Here is a 25,567-nt window from a genome sequence, read left to right on the forward strand (position 1 = left end):
TTAAATAACAGTGGGTAGCCAGAGGTTAAATTAAACACAGCTGTGCATGTAAACAATACATTACTACACATTTAGCATAGAATAAAGCCAAATTTAATGAAAAAGCAAGATTAACCCTTTGATATATTAAATTTTTACTATAATTTAACTTTCTACAAAAATAAGCATACAATTCAATAAAAGATTAGTTAAAAAAAGGAAAATTCTGCTCTAAGCCAAATTAAAAGCAGTATATTGTTCTGTTCATTTTAGTTTAACGACCACAGAAGGGAGTATATGATGAAATATCAAAACGCTTACTGATACACCAAAACACATACTTGTATTCTTTGATGTAAGCACAATCACAGCAAAGTGAATGCATTAAGAGTTATTTATTCTTTTTTTCCAGTTTTCATCAACTGATAGTTATCTACATCACTGAAGATTAAATGTAGAGGAAGATTGCAATATAAATTATATATAATTTACTGTGATAAAATATATTCTATTCTAAATGTATAATTTAGGGCAAAAAAAATAATAATTTTTAATAGTTTGATGCTAACAGATAAAATGCTAGTAACATTTTGTTAACTCACAATATTATTTCTATATACATCTTAAACCAGGGCCAAAAAATTCTCCTTTTTCAGAGTTAAAAGGAATATTTCTTCACAATAGGATTTATCAAACTTCATTCAATAGTTAAAATAAATTTTAATGTACTATACTGTGCAAATTAATTGGAACAAGCAACTTTTTTCTCTAAATTGTTATGTAATTGCCAATTATGTCTAAAGCTGCCTTAAACCAGTTATATCTGCCTTGAGGTGGTGTAACTGTTTGGCCTTGACAATAAGAAAGCAGTTTGACTGGTTTTAAAGTGGAAGTAGTAACCTTTAGCTTCAGTTGTGAGCCTTTGAGTGTGGCAAGTAAATGTTAGTTTTTGTGCTCAGTGTAACATATGTTGCTTTTGTTTGTTTAAAAATGGATATTTCTCTGAGGAAGCATGCAAAAATTATTGCTCTTAAAAATCACACTTCTATGACAGTGAAAGACATCGCTTCTGCAATTGATGTAGACAAACCAAGCGTATCAAGAATTCTGACCACATTCAAATAATCTGGATTATTGTTCCCAAAACGAGAGGAAATGTGGGCACTGAAGGAAAGTTACTCCAAGAACTGATAAAATTTTAATAAGAAATAGTAAAATTAATCCAAAGAAAACAAACTCCTTAAAAGAGATTTATTGGCAACTGGTTTTGATGTTTGTTCAACTGTACACCGTAGGCTTCTGGAATCTGACCATAAGGCAAGAAGACCAACGAAACAACAATTTTTTAACTCTTAAAATGAAGAAAAACTCTTTAGCATGGGCCCAAAATGTAAATCATGGACTGCTGATGACTGGAAGGAGGTCATTTTTAGTGATGAAACTCATTTATTTGTGCAGGGTTACGAAGTAAATGTCGTGGGACAAGGTGACAGTGAACCTTTGAGATCTGAGCATGTCTAACAAACTGTAAAACACTCTCTGAAACAATGTTTTGGAGTTTTTATGCAACAAGTGGCACTGGAAGCTTAGTTCCTGTTTATGGTATAATAAATTCAACCATGTACATAGAATTATTACGATGTAGGATTGTTCAATTTGTGCAAACGTTTTTTAACGGGACTTTCAACATGACTAGGCCCCTTGTCATAATTCAAAATTTGTCAAGACTTCCACGCTGGAAAATAAAATTAAAGGGCTTGATTGGCCTGGAAATTCACCAGACTTAAATCCCACTGAGAACTTATGGAATATTTTGAAGAGATGTTTAGATAAGATGGACTCTACGACAAAAGAACGCATGATAACTAATGCTACAAAAATGTGGTCCATGACGATGAAATGAAGAATATGTGCACTAATCTAGTGCAGTCAGTGCGCTAAAATGTCTTCAAGAAGTCATTTCTGTTAAAGGAGAACAAACTTCATACTATTAAATGTATTTATCAATGTATATAAAGGCATAGAATGAATAAAAGCATAGTTTTTTGAAAAAGAGTGTTTTACTTTGTCCCAATTAATTTGCACAGTATAGTAATATCTTGCAGTTAGCAAGCAGAACACAAATGTGAATTTGGCATTGTAAATTGACACAATTAGAAATGGATTAATTTCTAGAACTAGCAGCATAAATAAATAAATGCAAAGTATTCTAACGTAGATGAAACATCATAGGTATTTTGAGAACAGTAAGCAGATGCCCAGCTTACTTACAACTTTACAGCAGCTCCTACATTTATCAGCAGAAGTAATTTTCAGTATCTATCACTAACCCTGAGCCAGTTTAATATTTAACAAGGAAATCTGTAATATCATTCCTCACAATCTCACAGAATCCAAAACTTCACATAAATGAAGTAACCTTTTCACAGATTTTATGTAAATATAAATATGGTGTTTAAAAAAATGCCTACTTCAAAATACTATAATCTTATATATATATATATAAGATTATATATATATATGTATCTTTGTCAAATATTTCTATCATGGTGGAAGGAATATAATTTTAAGAATCAAAATCATAAAGGCATTACATTAATAATCAGTATACGTATACAGAAAAGAGTAAGAGGCAGATCTTTTGAATTTTAAAGTTTTTAACAGTTGATTCACACACTAGATGTTATGTAGATTAGTTAACACATTAAATACCTCATCAACAAAAGAAAAAAAAAATGTTTAATGAGGAGATAAATCAATAGAATAAAAAGGTGATTATAATAAAATTATACTCACATTTACTTGAATGTTTATGTTTCTTTGGTTTTTCCTCTTTCTCAATGGATTTTTTATTTTTCTTAGATTTTGTTTTAGTGGTAGACTCTTTATTAGACGGCACTTCTTGATAATCATTGGCTGACCATAGATCAGTTGTAGTTTCTTCCTGCTTAACAATGAAAAAATTGTATGTTTTTTGTTTTATTTATACAATATTTCAATTTTTTTTCTTTTTAAATGACATTAAATTTAATAAAAGTTAGTTTATTTCTGTAAAAATACAGTACAACTATACTGTACATTTGTTTTAATGCAATGTTTAATATAAATTAAACCAAAGAAGGTAGTAGTTACAAACTTTTTTTTATATTAAAAAAAAGCTATTATAATCAAAATTTCTGCAACAAAATTTGAATAATTTACTGTACTAGATTTGCAACAATATTTTTATTTACATGCAACGGATATAAAATAATTTTGAACACAAATTATTTTTTTAAAATAAACCGTAACTTAATACTTTCAGATCCATTCTACTAATGGTGCCTAAATGTTATTTATTTTATTCTAAAATTACTTTTTCACATTAATAAATCTCTAAGTATATTGAGTAAAAAGGGAGCTTTTTTCATGCATTCTGCCAACAATTTTTTACAATACTAATGACGGCTTGCACACTGAACAAAGTATAGGGATACATAAAAAATTTGAAAGTGGCTGTGATGCAATGGAGAATGAGTCACAATGTCCATAGATCAGCATTAATGATGATAAAATTCAGGCCGTTCATGACCTTGTGGAAGATGACTGCCACATAACCATAACTGAAATTGCATCAAAGATGGCCAAAATAGTTGGGAGTGTGCATATAATGTTTTCAGATACTCTTGGATACAGCAAAGTATCAGCAAGGTGGGTTGGTTCCACATCTGAGAAATGTCCGAATAGAGATCTGTCAGTGTCTTCAGATTCATTTTAAGGAAGTAGGAGAGGCATTTTTGGACCATACTGTGACTTTTGATGAAACATGGGTCCACCACTACACCCCGGAAAGCAAGAGAACAAGTATGGTGTGGAGGAAAAGTGGGTAGGGAGCACTGATCCAAGGCCAAGAAACACATTAGCTGAAAAATTTCTGGCAACAATGTTTAGGAAGTGAAAAGGTGTGTTGCTGATTGATCTTCTGCACAAACAAAGGATGGTGAATGGAGCATACTACTACTGCCAGTAGTTGGATGATGTCAGGGCTGCTTATAACAGCAAATGACACTGGCAACCAATTTCCAACGTCCTCCTTCTCCACGACAATGCACAGCCGCATATAGAAGCTCACGACTCAAGATAAACTCCCACCCACCCACCATACAGAGTAGACTTATCACAATGTAACATTTTTCCAAATGTTTGGTTTGCTGAAAGAAGCTTTAGGAGGGGAAACATTCGAAGACGATGCCGAACTTAAGCTATTATGTGTGCAACTGGGTGCTGGAGCATCCATATATGCTTTTATGAGTGGGATAAGGAAACTACCTGTACGATGGAGAAAATGTATTTCTGTTCAAGGAAACTATGTAGAAAAATAAGGCAATTTATCTGGAATTTTATCTAATATCAATAAAGCTGCATAAACTCCAGTTTATATTTGAATAACCCTCATATATGTAATTAATTATTTAAAATTCAAAAATATGAAATAATATTACGGGGAATATATGAAGATACTAAAAATAAAAAATAACTCAAAAACCATCAAGAGAAAATTCAGATTTTTTGATTTTTAATTAGTATTATTTAAAAATTCATCAATATAATATTGTTTCTTATTAAAAAAATTTTTTTAAATTAAATTATAACTATAAGAAGATTCTCTTTAAATGGTACAGTAATCTATTAAAAATGTCATTGAAACCATACGACCTTTTCTTCTTTTTTACTGTGTGGATTATATGAAAACAGTTCCTTTTTTACAGAAAAGGTAGATAATGTTATTTTTTAAGAGTAAAAGACCATTCTTTTTAGCAAAGATTGTAATACATAAATACACAAACTCAAGGATAAGTTAACGTATTTAATCTTCTAAATATCAATCTACAAAATTCATACTTATGGACACCAGATAATGAACTGATAACCCATTTTTGTGTCTTGAAAACTTGTTCTGACTTTCTGAGATAGCCCAAAAAGATAATATTCAGATGAGAATACACATAAGCAAAATAAATATTTAATAATGATGACTAGCTTAGCATTAATAAAACACTAAAGGCACTTCAAAGCAAAATCACAACACTGAAATAGATTATGTAAGCTATAGAGAAATATTTTTAAAAAGGAACTGCTTATAGGTAAATAAAATGACTACTTTTTTTTTATAATTTGCTGAATAAAATTTATTAATTTACTTATCTAATTGACAACAAATTTAATAGATTCATCAATCATATTGATTAAGTCAGTATATTTGAAAACAAATGTTTATAGAAAACGTTTTATTACTATACTTGGATATTAACAAAACATGTTCACTGCAACTTAACATTCTTTACTTTGATGGTCACCTCTACATATTCCCCTAACAGAATCATCAGAAGTGCAAGTTTCAAAATAACTACAAATAATGGACACTTTCTTCCAACATCAAGACATATCACAAAAAGAAATGTGAATCATTTATATGTAAAATATTTTATTTAACATCTCTGCACCATGGTAAACTAAATTAAATTAGAGCTGTATATGCAAAAATAGCTGTTCTATAGCATAGATAGATTTACCTTCTTTTTCTTTTTTTTGGAATGTCTTGCCTTTTCACTAGTTTCACTGACAGGAGGGTACCTATGTTCTAATACAGGTAATTTTTCTTCTTCTCTCAACGGTCTACAAGAAAATAACAAAATCATTAAATGACATTTCATGTTAAATTACCATTTAAAAAAAAAATTCTTTAAATTTAAAAATATACACAGGAGTCGAACAGCTATAACAACATCAGGCAAACAATAATATTTCTGGCAACTGTAAAATTTAGTTTTTATAAGTTCAGCGTGAACTGATCTCTTAAGAAGACTAGATACAATACAGAAATTTATCTCTCCAAGTAATGGTAGGAAATAATGTTAATATCAATTAGCACTAACCAATATATAGCTAAGGACATTTTTTCTTTTTTATTAATCTACTAATTAGAAACAATAAGATGGAAATTTAACATCAAAAGTAGACACATTCAAAAATAATGTTGTGAGTTCAGTACTTCAAAGTAAACGATCTCAACCTAATTTCATGTAAAATATATACAAATATATATAGATTTACATTATAATGGCAAATCTAATTATTCAATATGATATTAGTGTATATTTACAAAAAAAAAGTTAAAAAACAACACATAGACTTGAGTCAGAGAGCTCTCGAATATGTAACAGGAATGTTCACCACTTATCTATTATCATTGCTGTTATTGAAGATATATAAAGAATACAAATAAGCTACCTGAACCACTCAAAAAATCTTTACATGAAGTTAACTCTAAAATGGAACCAAGTTGGACGCTATCATTTTGGATTTAAAGGAGAGGTCCTCTCTTCAATCACTCTGAAAAGGGGATCAATAAACTCCATTGTAAGCTAACTGCTTATCCTTGTTACCTTATAAAATTTTATTAAAATAAAGAAATATATACCGGGTAAAAAGAATATTATTGCCAACATCATTTCCAGAACTGATGAAAAAATTTAAAATCTAAAAAAAATAAAAAGAATTCAAAATTTAAAAAAATGACCAAAAGCAAGATAAATGGATGAAAAACGCTAAAATGAAAGCAGAAGGCAACTTAAATGTCTCTAGATATTATACAGTTTACGAGCTATATTATTTTGTAAAAAGAATTGGTGAAATGGATTTGGAAAATAGCTCATCCTGAAATATTTTTTAAGAATCTAACTGAAGAAATGTACCAAAAATTAAGATATGCTGGTATTACTAAAATTCTAGTATCATACTCAAATTGGAACCTAAGGTAAATAGTGACAAATTTTTGTTTTCGAGACAGACTACAGAAATTCGGCCTGGCTAACTCCGATATGTGTCTGAAATGTGGATTATTGGACGATGCTTATGAAGGTGCTAGTTATGACTTTATGCAACCCATTGGGTTGGTCTAGTGGTGAACATGTCTTCGCAAATCAGCTGATTTTAAAGTCGAGAGTTCCAACGTTCAAGTCCTAGTAAAGGCAGTTACTTTTATATGGATTTGAATACTAGATCATCTTTGGTAGTTGGGTTTCAATTAACCACATCTCAGAAATGGTTCACCTGAGACTGTACAAGAATACACTTCACTTACACTAATACATATCATTCTCATTATTCCTCTGATGGTAATACCTGATGGTGATTCCTGGAAGCTAAACAGGAAAAAGGTATGACAATGTGTGCAGAGACCATATGTCGGCTTGATATTATCGGGTTGACACTTGATCTCTTATGTTAATTGGAAAAGCCAGGCCGAATGGGTTATCATAGAAAGTTTTATTTCATATTTGGTAAAGAAACGAATCACTGAAGGAGTGTGATGTTCCTTCACGCTTGGACTTTCCTTCTTTGTGTTTATGTTTGGTTTTATTGTTATTTTTTTTAATATTTAGCTAAACTGTTACTGTTTTTTGTTTCTGTTTGGTTATAGATTTGTTTGTCTTTCATTAATATGTTTTATATTACTGTTATGTTAATTATTTATTGTTATTGTTATGTTTTGTTAGTGTTTTTGTGTTGCATATGATTCGTTGTGTTGAACTCATTTTTACATTTCAGGTAGGTAGAGTTCAGTTCCTTCGTTCCTAGAAAGTCACTCAGTCTTGTTTGAGACTTGGCTAGATATGTTTCGTTTGGAGTTTACATTAGTTAGTAGTACACCATGGAAATGTCATTTGTGGCATTCACATTGGTGGCATCCTGGCTGAGGCTTGACTGAAAGATGTCATTTCTAAGGTACTGAAGATGACCTCTGGTAAAGCCCATAAGAGCTAGGTGTGACAACTGAAACTGTCACACATAGAGGGTGTCTTCCTCTATAGGGTAAGGATTACTAAAATTCTAGATTCAAACTCAAACTGGAACATAAGGTAAATAGAGTAACAACATTTTGTAAATACTGTCAACTTATTAAAAGTAGAAAAAATTATGAAATGTACACAATTACAACCTAATACAAAAGATGTAAAATTTCTATAGATTTATTTGAATTAATAAGCAAAAGAACTTTATCAGTGGTTATTTATTATTTTAGATTGTCATACAACACTTTTTAAATTTATCCCATCAGAAAAGCTACTTCTGTTACTTTACTGAAAAATATGTACAAAGAAATCGGAAAATAAAAATTCATAATTACCAATCAATGGAAGTTAATTTACAAGCAAAGTTTGAAAGCAAGAAATGGACAGGCTAGGAATAGCATACAGACTTATTTCTATTATTTTAAATTTCTTTAACCCCTACTTTTCTAAGGATGCCTTGCTGCAAAGCAAACTTTTTCCACCCATGAAGAATTACAATTAATATGAACAATTCTTTGCAAGCTCTTAATCTTTCTGATTACAAAACAGCCAAATAATTTTAATACATAAAAAAACAATTAGAATGAATTTAAAATTTAAATACAACCACCAAATTCCAAAATACAATTAAAAACTTGTTAAAATACTGTTATATGAAATTTACACCAAAAGTTTCTATCAGCTTATAATCTTTCACAGAACGAATGCATACTACTCAAGAAAGGATTCCTTTCATTCAGGTAATATATACTTTGAAAGCAGTAAAGTTTAGTTTGAAAGCCTTAAAATTAGGTGAATTTTAAGCAGGTTAATTATACTTGGGATTTTTATTGTATACATTGGAAAAACATGACACTTTATAATCCACTTTATTAATTCAAAATCAAACAAATCTAAATCTATAATCTTTACCCTCAACTCAAGAAATTTTGTGAAGATCACACCCTATGGATGAATGATAGATAACTGGTATAATATTCCAGAACAAGCTAAACTGTTAAAAAACAATTTACTCATTGGAACTCTTCAGTTCTCATGAAGGAAACTACCCAAGTGTTTTGTAGAACATGAAATTACAGATAATTCTGATGAAGTCTCCATATTCAAATGATATGTTGTACCACTCATTTCCATTAAAACAATGTTAAAATGAAAACTCATACAATACAAGAGAAAAACACTACTTTGAAACTTAGCATCAAGATATTTTACATGCAAGTAGTAGACATGAGGGATACGATGCAAAATTATCCTGTCGAATGAAACGGTGAGACAAAGCGGTGCATAATTGATTTAGCAAATCAATTAATCTTGAATGGAAACATACAGAAGATACAGTATCTCTGAATAGGCCATCTACCATAGACTAGCACTAATGAAAGAACTCTTTCAGAAACAGGGCTAAGGAACAAAACAGATGGTCATACATCAACTTCTCAGAAAAAAGCACAACAGAAAAAATTCCTGCAATAGGAAAAAAGAAAGGATCCAAGAAGTCAGTAAGTGAGAGAAAGAAGATGGCATTCAGATATACTAAATGATTTAATGAATCTAAGTGGGAGAGAAGCAATAATAAGATAATGATGTAAATAAATGGATAAGAATGACAGACTATTAGAAGATGAGATTATGAATCTTTAAGATTAAGAGATTAGAAAATCATAAGAGTAAATTTCTATCAATCCTATAAGTTTGGCAGATTATAATTATAAAGAAAATACTTAATAATTATTATTATTATACTTGACAATCTATATCACTTCTTTTTTTTCTGACATATTAATCTGATGTTTTTTTTTTAATTTCAGTTGATTTAAAAATTGAATTAATTTAAGCTTTAACAAAATCTAATTAATGGTTTGTTTTATTTTTTCACAAATTTTAAACAGACATTTTGCAATGGAAAATCAAGACTTAATCTGTACTTGCAAGGAGACACCTCTGTGCAAGTAAAAATTTTTTCTACTTAAAAATGGAAGTATTTAATAAATGCAAGAGTTTCTATATCTAAAAACTTCTACAAATAAAATAACCTTTTAATTACATATATTTTTATATATTTACTATACTTCCTTCAAGTTTACAATAAAAGTATAATTATTTTTTGTATTCTAAAAAGTGATAATTTTGAGCATCAGTTAGTATAAATGTTACAATGTGATCTGTTCAAACAAATATTGCACATGAAAAAATTAATTTCAATATTTTTAAAATAAGGAAAATATATTAGTTTAAATAACAGTCAAAACCTATTAATAGAAATTTTTAATTAATCTTAATACAAAGCTGATAAAATTATCACCTCATAAAGAAATCTACAATGACACTCGATATGATGCCTAAAAACTCAGTGATGTTTTCTAAGTTATCATATTTTACTAACATTACTAAAATTATGGCCAATAATAATTACTAAAAAGGAAAACAATTTATGAGAAAAATGTCTGACTTTGTACAACTATAAAAAGTTTTTATTTTTAATAATTATAAAAATTTAAGAAAAACATGATTAAAATTTAACAATCTACATTTATAGCTCGTAATCCAGCATAGTACTCACTCATCTAAATTGATATCAAGTGCTCGATGGGGATCATTTTCATCATGTCCTTCAGAGCTCTCACCACCTGAATCCATAGCTCCTTCGGGCATTTCTCCTTTACCTCTATTTACTTCAACAGGTAATTCGTTTTCAAATTCTTTTACGCCGCTGTCATCCGAACTAGTTTCTTTATCAACTTCTATTCCTCCCCTTTTCTTCTTCTTCTTCCGTTTATTCTTTTTAGTTGATTTTCTTAAATATTTGTCAGAATTTAAACCTGAATTAGTAGTAAAATAAAAATCTAATATAGTATGATGAATAGAACAAAAAAATTATATTACCTCCTGTTATGTAAATAAAATTTTAAGAGTTTTTCTCCCTATCTTCAGTTATTTTATAAATACTTGCCATGCATCACACATAAATATAAAGCAAAATTAGTATTAAAAATCCATGTTCTGATGATAAATTCATATAATTCTGATTTTTCTATATGTTTTACACTTAAATATTAATAAATTAGATACAGTTAAATACAGATTACATTATTTAAGGATATCATAGTTTTTCTAATCTCTTAATATAACTACCAATTTTTAACAGTTATTTGACCCTTCAAATAGGCAGATGTTTGTCAATAACATCATAATTTTTATCTAAATATATTTCTAGCAAACCACTTCTTAACATTTGGAAACAAATAATAGTCTGAAGGAGTTAAGTCTGATGGGTAAAGCAGGGAGAGACAACACTCACCTATCTGCAGCGCTCTCAGAGTTTTTACTCCCTAATCAGCAAACAAATTTTATAAATTAAAATAGTTATTTTTTACTTTTTATAGTTAAAGTTTAATTAGATTTTTAATTATATTATATTCATTTATAACTGTACATAATTTATAAAATTTGTTTTCTGACGATGAAGTACAAACTCAGAGAGTTCTACAGATAGGTGAGTGTTCTTACCTTTTATTTGAACAATAACTGGTAGATTTAAATATTTTTAAAAAAAAATAACTTGATGCAGTAGTACACACGCACGCCCGTGCGCACACACACACAATATGACCTACGTATTATACAGTTTCTTTTGGTAGTTTCAGTAGCATACCAAATGGTTTTTTAATTCAGTATAACTTCCTCACTTTTATAACTGTCCTAACTATAAAAAATTAACAAAACTGTATCAATTTTCTGCCTCGCATTCTCTTCTCTCTTACAATTTTATCTTTCTTATTATAATAAGAAGAAAGTGTTTTTCTTATTCAATTACTAATAAATAAATAATAGTTATATAATCATTTACAATTAATAAGCAAGTTTCTTTTTGAACAACCAAAAAAATATTGAAATAAAACGTAGATATGGAATACCTTGTATTTTAAGTGGAACAGATAATTCAATCTCTGCTACCGGAATGTCGGAAGTGATATCATTATTTGTTTTCAGATAATGTGGGTTCATAGCCTGTTCCAATTTACGAGCCTCTCTTAGCTAAAGAAAAATAATAATCAAAATTAATCGGTTCGTTATCATTAAATATACTATATTAATTAAGCTGAAGATAAACTTAAGTTATCAAACTTTATTCAACATATGATAAAAATGTTAAGCACATTGTGACAAATACAGTACAACCCATTCATGCTGACATTCTCTCTACTCATCCAGACATTCATCTGACTGGACATGATCCAGATCAATTAATGTTCAGATAATTCAGAGATCTCATACCACAATAAGAATTAAATGTTAAATACATCAAATTATTTCAAAACATTTTTAATGAATATATTAGATTTATATTTTTACTTACAATCTGATCAATTTTGAAAAAAAAAGCTTATAAGACAGCTAGTCAGCCAATAAAATAGTGTCACCCTGTCACTCATATTTCTTCAAACAAGGGATAGTTCCACAGAGTTCAACGAACTACTGTGGCTACAAAAGCGTATACTTACAAATTATGTATCTAATTGATGGGTCTAAAATTTAATTAAATGATGGTTGAGTAAACCCTGAAGTCTCAATATACTGATTTTAATGTTTGAACTTTACAATACTAAATCAATTTGAGAGAAAAAAATCAGACCAAAATTACAACAAAAAAAAAAACAGGAAACTGAAGTTTTGTAAATAATATATATTTAAAATATCATAATGCTGAATTGACCCAGATACTCCGGATGTCTGGATGAACAGGATCTGGATAACAATTTGATATTATTATGAATACAAAAAAATAAATATCAAAGAGAATAAAAATATTATTAATTTTTTAATAAAACAATAGTAAAATAGAAAAAATATTCGGTTAGAAAAGTATCATCTATATTATTTATATTAGTATCATTTATATTTTTATATAACCAAGATTAAAACTGGAACCATAAGAAAGGAAGTCGAACAGTGATGTTCTTTATAATTAAGGAGATATAACATTTCTTACAGTACTGCTACCAATTTTTAAAACACAATTCATATTATAGCAAACACAAATACATTTGGCAAAGGATGTTCTGAACTGATGTGAGAGCACTTCAAACAGTTTGATGTAGGAGTTGTTTTTACTGAATGGTATTTTATCAATAAATTACTTAACCATATTTTACAAATTTTACTGAAGAATTAATACCTTATGTAACTGTTCTTCAGTAGGTTCAGGAGACGGTTTCGGTTCAAAACTACTATTCTTAACAAATAAATCAACAACAGGGTTCTTTTGGAAATTTTCTTCATCTTCTTCCTCTTCACTTTCAGATTCTGGTGGTTCATTAATCCATTCATCCAGATTTAACCTGCAAATAATACAAAATATAAGTTAAATGATTTACTTAATCTGTTCCAAAAAGAATAAATTTAATTCCACTCTTTTGCAAAGATAAACATGAACGAGAAATATTTCAAGGCCTAAAATATTAATGATTTGAATGTTAAATACCTGTGAATAGATGTAAAAGATCATCTGCACCTAAACTTACATATGATTACAAGGATGAACAGAAATCAAGGGAGAAGGAGAATGAAATGACACATTATTATTCTTAGAATGTGAGAAGAAAATATAACAGCCAGCAATGAATTGATAACTGATACAGTAGTTTTCGGTTTCAAAATCTTTTGAAAGTTTACCATGACTTTTGAATTTGATTTTTGCCTTTAGTGATTACAATAGCTCACAGTTTTCACTATTCAAATTTCACTTTTAAGAGTGAAATGAATAAAAACTGAATTTTCACACCCCAAAACATATCATCGACCTTCCTACAGACATGAGTTTTAAATTTTCTGTCACAGGAGTCAAAGGATGTTTCCAGACTAAACTTTGTTGCTTACTCTCAGATTCAAACCCATCTGTCAACAGTTATTATCCAATTCTTTTGAATTGGATAATACCTCATCATTTTCATTACATATCAAAACCTTCTGGAAAATTGTCAAACGATTATCTTTGTGACTTAAGCAATTGGCTTATATTGAACTTGGTTACAACTTCATCGACTTTAATTTGTGAATTATTGTAATCTGTTTAACTGTTTCAACATTGTCATAATTCTTTGAAAATGGTTGTCTGTCAGGTGATGTATAACCAGGTGAGCACAGACTTTTAAAAGTTTAAAAAGTCATGGATGACTATAAATAACAAACCATTGGCTTGTATTGAACTAACTTGCAATTTCATCAAGTTTATTTTGAGAATGAGTAATTTGTTTAACTGCTTCAATATTGTCATAATTCTTTAAAATGGAATGCCCATATTTTTGTTGTTCATCACAGAGAGAAATCCTACCTTTTCTAAAGTGAACAATCCTTTTAAAGCAATCTGACAAAGGAACACTCATTTTAAATTGTCTTTTAAAAATAATCGTAACAATTAACAATGGAACAATATTTCCAATGAATAAATGTATAAGATTACAATTTATACCAGAACAGTCAGTCATGTTGTATAACCATGACAGTCAGTCTCATGTCAGTATCCCTCATACATTACCTTCATTAATATATATTAATTTTTTTTAAAACAAAAGCCCATTTTTAACATAAGATGTTATTAGTCTAAAATACTAACATTATTTATAAAAATGGTTAAGCATACCCTTCTGGAACTTGCACTTTTCGTTGAGCTTTAGGTGCAACAGGATTAAGTTCACCAGAAAATAGGGCAGCCATTTCACAAGCGATAATCTCTATTGGTTCACCACCTTTAAGTTGATCATGAATATACTGAACCAGATGCAAAGCTGAACTTGCACGCTCCTGGACTTCAAGATCTGCACTCTGCACAAACTGAGGAAGCCTTTCACAAACATGTGCACATATCTGGAAAAAACAAAAATAAATAAATATATGTCTACTAAAATAAAAAAATTAATACACAAATACATTAACAACTTTTGTTTATAACCAATCATTTGTTTTTTAATTAATCATTTAACTGATTTGAGACAATTCATAATTCTTTTCTATTATGTACTAAAATTTTAATTTCAAAATATTTACTACATTTTATATCCTCAATTACTTGTTCCACCTACTCTAATCTTTGACTTTCCCAAGAGATTTTATTCTTTCTCTCTCCTTCTAGTGACAAAATTAAGTTACTTTAAGACTATTAATTAAAAACTACAGATGATCAGCCTTGTTCTTTTGGTAAGATTGTACTCTACACTTTTCCTTCTTCAAGTCATCTTCAAATCTCTTCACTTTGTAGTCTTATCGATCAAATTAATTTCCAAAATATTCCTATAAAAGTACATTTCAATGCATTATTCTATTCCATCCTGATTTTCTACAGTATACACTTCACTCTTATAAATCACAAAGCTTTTCAAACATTTTCTGGTGAACTTATGTTTTTGCAGAGCTTAAGTAATATTTCCTTAATAATTTTCTTTTTAAATGTTTGGGTCCTGAGCAAGACAGCAAACCATCCCCAAATCAAATCAATCTCCCCACCAACCAAATCATCCCCAAAATCAATTTTATAATACATAAATGTATTATAAAATTATTATTTATTATACATTATTATTTATAATACATAAATAATAATTTACTTTATAAGTAGGTGAGACTAATGTTCAATTAACTGCTAAACATGAAAGACTAATGTAAGAAAATTAATTTCTATTAGTTGAAAAACTCTATGGTATGACATTCTATAAACACACATGTTTATATGTTTAATCTAAACATACAAAGAAATCACACAAAACTGTTATCTTTACAAATTAATTATCTAAATAAAACAGATGAAGTATGTTTGTTTATCAATAGAAAATGTGATTAATAAATGTCATTACACAATCAAGAACATTTAAATGAATAGATTTTGTCATTGGATGTATTTTACAGTTTCAAAAAAATTAATGATGGCAAAGAATCATATAAAACATTTAGGAAATCTTTATATATCATACAAAGTCATGAAAAACATCTTCATATTATAATGAAACAGCATAAAACTGTGTCTCACGTAAAAATAATATCAGTTATTTATAAATAAAAAATCTTATATTTTAAACATTTTTGACCAACTGATATTTTAAAAATGAATCCCACTCAGGCCCACCCTTGTTTTTTGAGACTTAAAAGTTTATTTATTGGTGTAATTATTTACTTCAATAAGTCGCCTTGATTTGGTGCAGTTATTTAACAAGGCTAAAAAATTACAGCTTACAAAAAAAAAATTGTGTACCCTAGTTCAACGTAGTCGAAAATATAGTGTGTCCATAAAATAATAGTGTGGTTTTAAATGGTTATAGCTTCACAACAAAGCATTGTAGAGAAATAAACTACATGTTAAATGAAAGAGACTCCAAGAAAGTTAAGAAACTCCAAGTTTCTTACTTCTTCAGTAGAATTTGATGTGTGCGCCCTTAATTGCTCGCAGTCAAGATGATATTCAGGCTCTTGCCATACATCCAGCATGATAGATGAAACAGCTTCAGTGATTCTTTCTTTTAAATGGTCCAGATTTTGAACATGAACGGAATACACTTATGTTTTACATAACCCCAAAAATAGAAACCCATGGGGAGGTAAGGTCTGGAAACCATGGGCACCAGGTAATTCACCCTTCTCGTCCAATCCAATGCTAGGGAAATGTTTCATTAGGAAAATCCTGCACAATTGTGGCAAAATGTGGAGGAGCTCTGTTCAACTGAAACATGAAGTTCTCTGGTATTTGGGATGCTGCATACCCTTCTAACATATCCAGGAAGAAGTTCCCATTACCATTTCTTCAGCAAATTAGAAGGGCGCCAATAACTCTGTCTCATCCAATAATGTACCCCACATTCGCTTTTTTACTGTCATGCTGATGTTCAATAACCAAACAACCCAATATGCTGAGGTTCAGTACCCCACATACGAACATTATGTCCAGAAACATGAAACATTGCTTCATCATTGAAAATGGTCTTATTTAATTAAAAAATCATCATCCTGCCAGAATGTCTACAGCAAAATCAAATTGTTTCCCTTTGTAGTAGAGCTATTATAACACCTGAATTTTGTACGCTGTGAAATGTAACAGTTTTTTTAACACTTTACGAACAGTTTATTTAGGAATGTCCAACTTGCTAGAACACTTCTGCATGCACAAAACTTGTTCGCACTGCTTCAATCATTTCATCAGACACTGATGAACATTGTGGATGTGTTTCCTTCAGTAGGCTGCCTGTTTCTTTGAGTTGTTTGTCTCATTGCCAAATGTTATTTTCATGCAAGGGGGGGTGTCTTCATTGTACACACAATGGTATTCACGCATAACATGTGTAACTGTCTCAAACATATCAAGCCATAACACACATTGAACCTTCCTCTGCATTGCAAACATGATGACTAACACACATGTTTACTTGCGTGTACTGGAAACACAACGCGTATGTGCTAACTTTCAACACATAGACTTGGAGGGTTTGTCTTTCATTTAATGTACAGTTCATCTCTTTACAGTGCTTTGTTATAAAGATATAACCATTTAAAACCCAAATATTATTTTGCAGACACATTGTGCATATATATAGCCAAATATCTGGGCTAAATTTCAACTTTTTGGTCAAAGGGTTTTTGAAATACAAAGCAAATATTGTTTACAAATAATGTTGAATAATATCCCCCTTGCCCCTTTCTTTCTATCTTTTTTCCTATTTAGCCTCCGGTAACTACCGTTTAGATAATTCTTCAGAGGATGAATGAGGATGATATGTATGAGTGTAAATGAAGTGTAGTCTTGTACATTCTCAGTTCGACCATTCCTGAGATGTGTGGTTAATTGAAAACCCAACCACCAAAGAACACCGGTATCCACAATCTAGTATTCAAATCCGTGTAAAAATAACTGGCTTTACTAGGACTTGAACGCTGGAACTCTCGACTTCCAAATCAGCTGATTTGGGAAGATGATGGGTTATCCCCCTTGCCACTAGATCTAATCAACTTAAAACATCGAAATTTTAAAGAACTTAATAAGAACTTTCATACTAAAAGCTCAATTTTATGTGACCACTAAAGCAACGTCAAAAAATCAAAATGCCAAAAACTGCCCTTTGCCTTTTTTAATTCCGACCAAAATTTAATGCCATCAATGCCCCACAAAAAAAATGTTTTGAGTCACCTTGGAAGAATTTACGTTGAGCCAATTTGTTACAATTAATTAAATACAGGCCAATATCCATATACATTAGGTGTACATCTGAAAATTTCTGTTAACCTTTTTTCTTTAAAAGCCTTGAAACATAACATTTACAGAAAACCTGACCCAAAATTTTTGCCCATCGCTATGCTTTTCCTTTATAGCTACGGTACTGTAGTAGCAGCAACAGTGCTACAGCTGGAAAAGTAAATATATAGATATTTGCTTTAATCATCCACTTTCAAAACAATGTAAATAAAAATTAGTAAAAGTAAAAAAAAAAAACTTAAAACATATAGACAAATTGTAATTATATTAGATGTAGTACCAAGATAGCATGACTGACTGGTGATTTAGTCAGCAAAACAGTAAGCACTTTAAGAATATTTTGAACATATACAGCTTGAATATGACCAGGCAAGGAATTCACTCTACCACCAAGCATCGCTTCTAATGTTGCTTCAGCATTATCCAACTCCCTATGAAAATAAAAATGAAGTCAAATTATTAAATTTTCTTTTAATAAAATAAAATTAAAAAATTTTTATAAATAAAGATTTTACTAAAGCCACAGTTAATTATTTAGTGTAATTGTAGTCAACAAAACAGTACTTAAGACACAAAAATGATTTATAGAAAAATAAAATAAATAAAGGTGCTCAAGAGAAATAAAAATTAGCAGAAAGGCAATAAATAAAAAGTGAATAAGAATAAACATGGAGATTTGTTTTAACACAAAAGAATGATTTTGTTACAGTTGAGTAACTTACTCAGTTTTATAGAAATTATACCATAACAAAAGTGCTTTTTGTGCAATTTAAAGTAAATTTCATTGAATATCCTACATTTGGACAAATATCTTCAATTTAAATAGTAAATTTCCCAGTTTGAATTGGAGACACACTGGATTCCATTCCATTTTTCCCATATCAAATTCATATCTCATCACTAATGTAATTAATATTAGGATATTACTTGTAATTAAATAAATAAATACGTAAATAAGAAAAATATATATTGGGTGTATCTCCCTTTCAACTATGGCACATTACTTTGGTAAGTCGGGAAGAATCTGTGTAACAATAAGAAGCAGACAGGAAGTAGTACTGTCTCTAAAATGCAAATCTGTGGGTAGGCCGCACTAGGAAATGATTCTTAAAAGCATAAGCGACTATACATTACTGATCATACCAACACTCACAAAAATAATATCATGCCAGACAGACTGTACAAAAGTTCTTTTTTGGAATATATTTATCTTAAAAAATTATGCATATTAAAATTCAACAAAAATTTTCTTTAAAGAAGTTTCCTTTGGCAGATATACAGAGTGGCACAAAAGTCACTTGACACTTGTTTATACAAGTACTGAATTTATTTCATTTTATTTATTATAGGCAATTATACTTTATGTTCAAAATGTTTTCTATCTTCATTAATACATTTTTTTCAGTCTTTTGGGATCACTGTTACACACTGTATGACAAACTTCTCTAACACTGTCCAAATCACTGAATGCGTCATAAATGTAATCTTTCAGTTCGTCAACAGACTTTCTAGAATAAGCAGTTATTATTACAGTAAACAAGAACATAACGCTGGCCACAATCTGATTTTACAAATGCTGCTAAATTATGAAATTGAAGTTGTCTCTATTCACAATTACACAAAACAAAATGCATGGATGAAGCAATAGAATAATTTAAAAGATTTTTAGCTTGGAGGAAACTCACAGGACAAAAAATAAAAATACTTAATTTCATCAATGATACTGTTCTAGCTGACTGGTTCTGGAAATGATTTAAATGTTAATAAGAATAGGTTCAATGTCAGGGAGAAATTCAATCTGAAAAAATTTAAAAAAGAAAAAATAATTAGGAAAATAATGAGATAAAAACTTAAAAAATATTCACTTAGAGCATGGAGCTTTATGGCAACAAAATACTTATCAGTAGTATGTACAAAAAAACATGATAAATATTAACAACTAAGAATAAAGGTTCTTATAATCTGGCAATAAAGATAATCATCAATCTTGGTGATAAAGATAATCTTCAGAAATATGTTTTTGACAGCATTATCTACCGAGGTTTTAAAAAGAATCCATGAGAAAAAATTTAGAATAAGGTTGAAAATTAAAGTATACTGATTATATTAATTTGGTTATAGAAACCATAAAGGAAGACAAAAATTAGAGGTAAAGAAAAGTGAACTGCAATGGAAGATTACCAAGGATGAAATACGTACTTCTATATTCTTCAATAGACCTACAACAACTGCAATAAACCAACATATCTAACTAACAGATATTAATCATATGACAGTTTCAGAAACTAACTGAACTGCAACGGAAATGAATTAGCTGAAGGAATATAAGCCAATCTACATAATAACATCTGTAAATACAATTTAAGAACTGTATGTGCACCAAACTTAATGGTAGCGGATAAGACTTACACTTAATATTTGCATAATCTCATAAGTCATGTTATCATCAACAAAAAAAAATAATAACAATAGTAACAAAAATTAGGAATAAAACACTATAATTAAAGTAAATAAAAAAAATTTCTTACAAAGCAAACTCTCCACAAATCCAAGCAGCAGCATAAAGTACATCAGCCATTTTTGATCCTGGTTGTGTAAGTATGTGTGCATCCTCTAACAACTGAGCCATTTTTTGTACAGCAAATTCTCTTATAGCCTGTACACGCACTGCGACATCTAACATTTGAGCAGCTACTAATGGGCCATGTTGTGTACCTTCCATTCTAGTTAAATCTACTAGTACACTTACGTACCTGTTAAAAAAAATTATTAAGTAAATACCATAAACAATACCAATGTGAATTAAAAAATGATATTGAATCATTCCACAAAAACAAACTTAAATGCCAATAGCATGTATGGAAACTACAATCCGGTAATTTAATGTCAGCAATCTACTGGGACCAGTCTACTAAATGAACAATACAGGAAACACAATGCTTAAGAGTGGACTTACTAGTTTTGAGGCTACAATTAGCAAAAAATGCTGCAGTCTTGACACAATACTGTTAAAACGAAGTATATTGAAAAATTTCCCTTGCATTCTAATTAATCAGAGCAATACTGTACCAGTAACTAGCCTACTAGTTTTCAGAACATAAGCCTCAATAATAATTTTTTTAATGCCAGACTTTTAATAGTGGTTTCATCTTCTTAATTTTTCTTTACAAAAGTGAATTTGAAAAATAACAATCCATACATCTATATAAACATATATACTGAGGTAATTTTTTTCCTTGTACTGCGATTAATGTTTTTTGTAAAGTTTGTTTATACTGCGTTGTGTGCAATTTGCTTCCATGAGCAGTCAGGCTGATGACCTTGAAATGAGGTTTGTCATGTTCTTCGTTATTCATTGTGTGTTCATCCACCTTTTTTTCTGTTTTATAACAATGAATATGTCTTGTTAACTACATATGTGAGAACAGTAGACCAGTATTCTGTTTGAATTCCAAGTACACGAGTTCCTAATCAATATAGTATAAGGGTGTTAATCGAAAAATTTAGGAAGACAGGAGAAGTAAAGGAATATAAGTAAATCAGTAGAATTACAGTACTCAATGAAGACAAACTGTAAGACAGCTAGTATGTGACATAGTACCAACAAATCCATGTGAAAGTCGCCCTAACAGAAAAACCTAACTAGTTACAACTGCACACAACACACAAGGCAGTTCTCATAAGAAGCTGTCTCATATCATATAAAGTGAAACCGGTTCAAATTTATCAGCTTCAGACTATGGAAAATGAACTCAATTCTGTGAATGGTTTAAACTGTTCCTACAGACAATTCTAACAATGTTTTGGATTATGTTTTCTACACTGATGAGGCATGGTTTTATTTATCATGATATACGTACACAGAGAACTCGTATTTATGGTCTGCCAACAACCCACAACCATACATGAAAGTCCTCTACATGATCAGAAGATTGAGGTGTAGATAGCAATATCTATGAGAAGAATAGTCATTCCAATATTCTTCTAGAAACAATAATTCAGCTAGTTATTGTGAAACAGTTCACCAGTTAATGGGAAGGTTAGCTAGGATGAAAGTTATAATGTTTAGATTCAACAAGTTGGCACAGCTACACATACAACCAGGCAATCCATTAAGTTGCTGAAGTAGGTTTTTGGAGATTGAATCATTTCTAAGGGCTTGTGACAACTACATTCTCCGGACTTAAGCAAGCTGGATTTTTATTTCTGGGGGTTATAAGTATACAGTATAAGTTATACAGTTATAAGTATTTCAGATATATACAGTAATGTTTGCCAAGGAAAACCTCCACACCTTCTCGAACTTCAAACTGCTATTCGTAATTTCACCAAGAACAATCCACTAAACAAAACTGTGACGGTCTTTGAGAACAAGAAGAAATGAGTGCAGATATATCTGGCTGTTCATAAAAACTATTTCCAACTATTGATATGCTAGACGTATTGTTTCATTAGTGTATGATGGGCATATAGTTACTTTTTGGACAAAATGTATATCAGTCACATAGAGCAGGTTAATTATTAATATCTAACTAGCACCTTCAAACAATAAATTTTTAGGTATTCCAGTTGGAAGACATAATTCTCAGAAAATAATTGGATTACAAATTAATTTTTGAAAATCTTTAGAGCTCAATAACATAAACAAACCATAAAAAATTACAACAGTAGATTATTCAATTGAAAATTCCACAAATCAAATTTGCTTTAGTATAAATTACATTATAATAATAATATATGTTCAGTTTTCAATAATAGACACATTGAACACAATTAAAATGTCTACAGAGTTACTTACATATAAAAAAAATTTATATCATCAAACCACCATTTAGTTACTACTATTATTGTACAAACTAGTAAAAATAATTATGGAAGACAGTTAATTAAAATAATAAAAATAAGGGTACAATAAAAATTAAACTACCATAAACATACCTACCATTCAAAATTAGTAATGTATTGGTAATTGTTTTGTGAGCAGATGTCAATTATTTTAGAAAGTAATTCATCTCTATATGTTGTACCTTCAGCTTTATCCATATGTACCATTAACTTTTTAACTATTTCCATTAAAGTTTTCTTTGAGACCTAAAACAAAAATTTGTAATTAATAATTCCCAAGCTTTTATTTTTAATTTCATTTGAGTACTATTTCATTTAAGTTATCCATAATCTTTGTCTAGAAGAAAACAAAATTAGATTTACATTGTATCAAAAATATTACTTCGTGTCAGAATATTATAAATTCTTTTCTTTTTTGCAACAAACATTCTGAAAAACAACAAGGATCAAAGAAAGATTATTGATCAAATATAAACATAAAACTACAAGGCTTAAGAAGCTGGAGAAAAAAGACCTCATTAACATAAAAAGTAACTGATAAAAACACACTTTCAAAATATATAGAAAATTAATAATGATAAGACACTTATATTCCCAAACCCCAAACTATCCAACTTAACTTAAACTGTCTACGTTTAGAAATAAATTCCATAGAATATTTAATAAATACATATCATATGAAGACCAAATAGAAAATAATATTCTAAAATATCTACTATGCAAGTACTGGTTTACTTTGAAGCTTCTTAAAAAACCTGTTTAACTTGTCATGATTATTAGATATTTATTATGCCTACATATATTCTCATAAAAGTATACTGTCATCTCTTGGAGCTCCCTCAAAAAGTCAGAATGAGTTTTTAAGATAGAAATGGGCTGTCAGACCATTATCTTGTGACTGGTGCTCATACTTATGAATTATATAGACCAATATTTAGAAAATATGTAAAATATATCATTTTAAAAAATTAATAATTTTTTTTAAGGGAACTGTTGTATATTAATTGATTGCACATGCACACAGTTATCGTTGTTTCAATAACAACCACCTTTAGCAAACCAGACAACAAAACCGTTTTCATGTAACTCCAACACAAAATTTCAGCATAAGAGAAAAGGGCTTATTATATTTCTGTTACCATTTTTAAAAGATTACCAAACCATATGAATAATTTCCAACCGATTTATTTAGAATACAATTAAAAGATTTTCTTTCATACAAAAAGTATTACTCTGTCGATGAACTTTGAAACAGTACTAATTAAAAATAAAAACATGATGATCTATCTGCACCCCATTCAATGTATACATAAATATGTGATCAAAATAATCTTAAATAGCATCTTCTGAATTTTGAATTATTTTGAAGTTTTTTTTTTTTATATTTAGTAACTTCTAGTATTTAATTAAACATTTCATGTATTTTTTTTTGTCTTCAGTCATTTGACTGGTTTGATGCAGCTCTCCAAGATTCCCTATCTAGTGCTAGTCGTTTCATTTCAGTATACCCTCTACTACATCCTACATCCCTAACAATTTGTTTTACATATTCCAAACGTGGCCTGCCTACACAATTTTTTCCTTCTACCTGTCCTTCCAATATTAAAGCGACTATTCCAGGATGCCTTAGTATGTGGCCTATAAGTCTCTCTTCTTTTAACTATATTTTTCCAAATGCTTCTTTCTTCATCTATTTGCCGCAATACCTCTTCATTTGTCACTTTATCCACCCATCTGATTTTTAACATTCTCCTATAGCACCACATTTCAAAAGCTTCTAATTAATAGACTTTAATCATTTTTTTTAATAATTTTTTTTACATTTATAATTTATCTTTAATGATGTGATCCATACATTATTATGTAACAATCAGATAACATTTTACTTATTTACCACACACACATCATCTACAACATATCATCTTACTCATTGACTCACTATTGCATAAATTAAATAAAAATAACAAAGCAAAAATACATCACAAAAAACAAACTGAACAGACATCGTATAAAGGCAAACCACTGGCTCCCTATCCAAGAATTGCAGGTTTGAAATAATGTTAGGCACAACATTTTCTTACGTACCACTGGCTACGAAATAGGGTAGCACTATGAGATAACTCTATGGTATGTCATAGAGCTACCATTGTTTTTCTTTGTGAAGTACTTTTTTATTCATGAATATACATAGATAAAAGCTATTTAACATTCTTAAGAATCCTGTATTTTATTACAAAAAAAATTTGATAACAGAACTGTAATTATTTATTATAACAGTAAACAAAAAATTAGGCCAACATATAAATTTTTACCATTCCGTATAGAAGATCAAGAGCTCGTAAGCGAATGGACTCATCTTTATCATCCAGGCATTGCATAACCAAATCTTTATGTGATTGAACAGATTTTGGATGAGACTTCAATATCTTTGACATAGCAAGTAGGCCCAAATATTTTACTAAAAAAAAAAAGAAGAACCAAAGAATTACAAACAAAAAATAAATTGCAATTTTAGATTTATAACACTTATAATACTACAAAGAATTTTAAACCAATTAAAAACTAATAGTAACGTGACACTGAAAAAAAAATTAATAAATTATCTAAAATTTTAAAGCTGAAACACTACATACGAAATAATGAACTAAATAAAAAATTAATCACACTAACATTAAAA

At 29.5% G+C, this 25,567-nt stretch overlaps 1 protein-coding gene across 5 annotated transcripts in view; it reads right to left on the bottom strand.

Moving 5' to 3' along the window:
• The window catches only part of LOC142328592 (AP-3 complex subunit delta-1-like), a 130,616-nt gene that overhangs the window by 16,482 nt on the left and 88,567 nt on the right, over positions 1–25,567 (bottom strand). For 3 of the 5 annotated variants that reach the window (XM_075372369.1, XM_075372365.1, XM_075372367.1), the window contains exons 11-20: positions 25,203–25,348; positions 22,988–23,136; positions 20,574–20,798; positions 18,326–18,476; positions 14,455–14,678; positions 12,991–13,153; positions 11,729–11,849; positions 10,375–10,633; positions 5,532–5,634; positions 2,776–2,926 (exon numbers count right to left, since the gene is read on the bottom strand). In XM_075372369.1, coding sequence (XP_075228484.1) covers positions 2,776–2,926; positions 5,532–5,634; positions 10,375–10,633; positions 11,729–11,849; positions 12,991–13,153; positions 14,455–14,678; positions 18,326–18,476; positions 20,574–20,798; positions 22,988–23,136; positions 25,203–25,348 — 1,692 coding nt within the window. The remainder of the gene's footprint in view (positions 1–2,775; positions 2,927–5,531; positions 5,635–10,374; positions 10,634–11,728; positions 11,850–12,990; positions 13,154–14,454; positions 14,679–18,325; positions 18,477–20,573; positions 20,799–22,987; positions 23,137–25,202; positions 25,349–25,567) is intronic. The other 2 variants (XM_075372370.1, XM_075372366.1) reach the window with 1 other exon arrangement.

Source organism: Lycorma delicatula, chromosome 8 (assembly GCF_047948215.1).
Source record: "Lycorma delicatula isolate Av1 chromosome 8, ASM4794821v1, whole genome shotgun sequence".
In the NCBI taxonomy this organism is placed as follows: domain Eukaryota; kingdom Metazoa; phylum Arthropoda; class Insecta; order Hemiptera; family Fulgoridae; genus Lycorma; species Lycorma delicatula.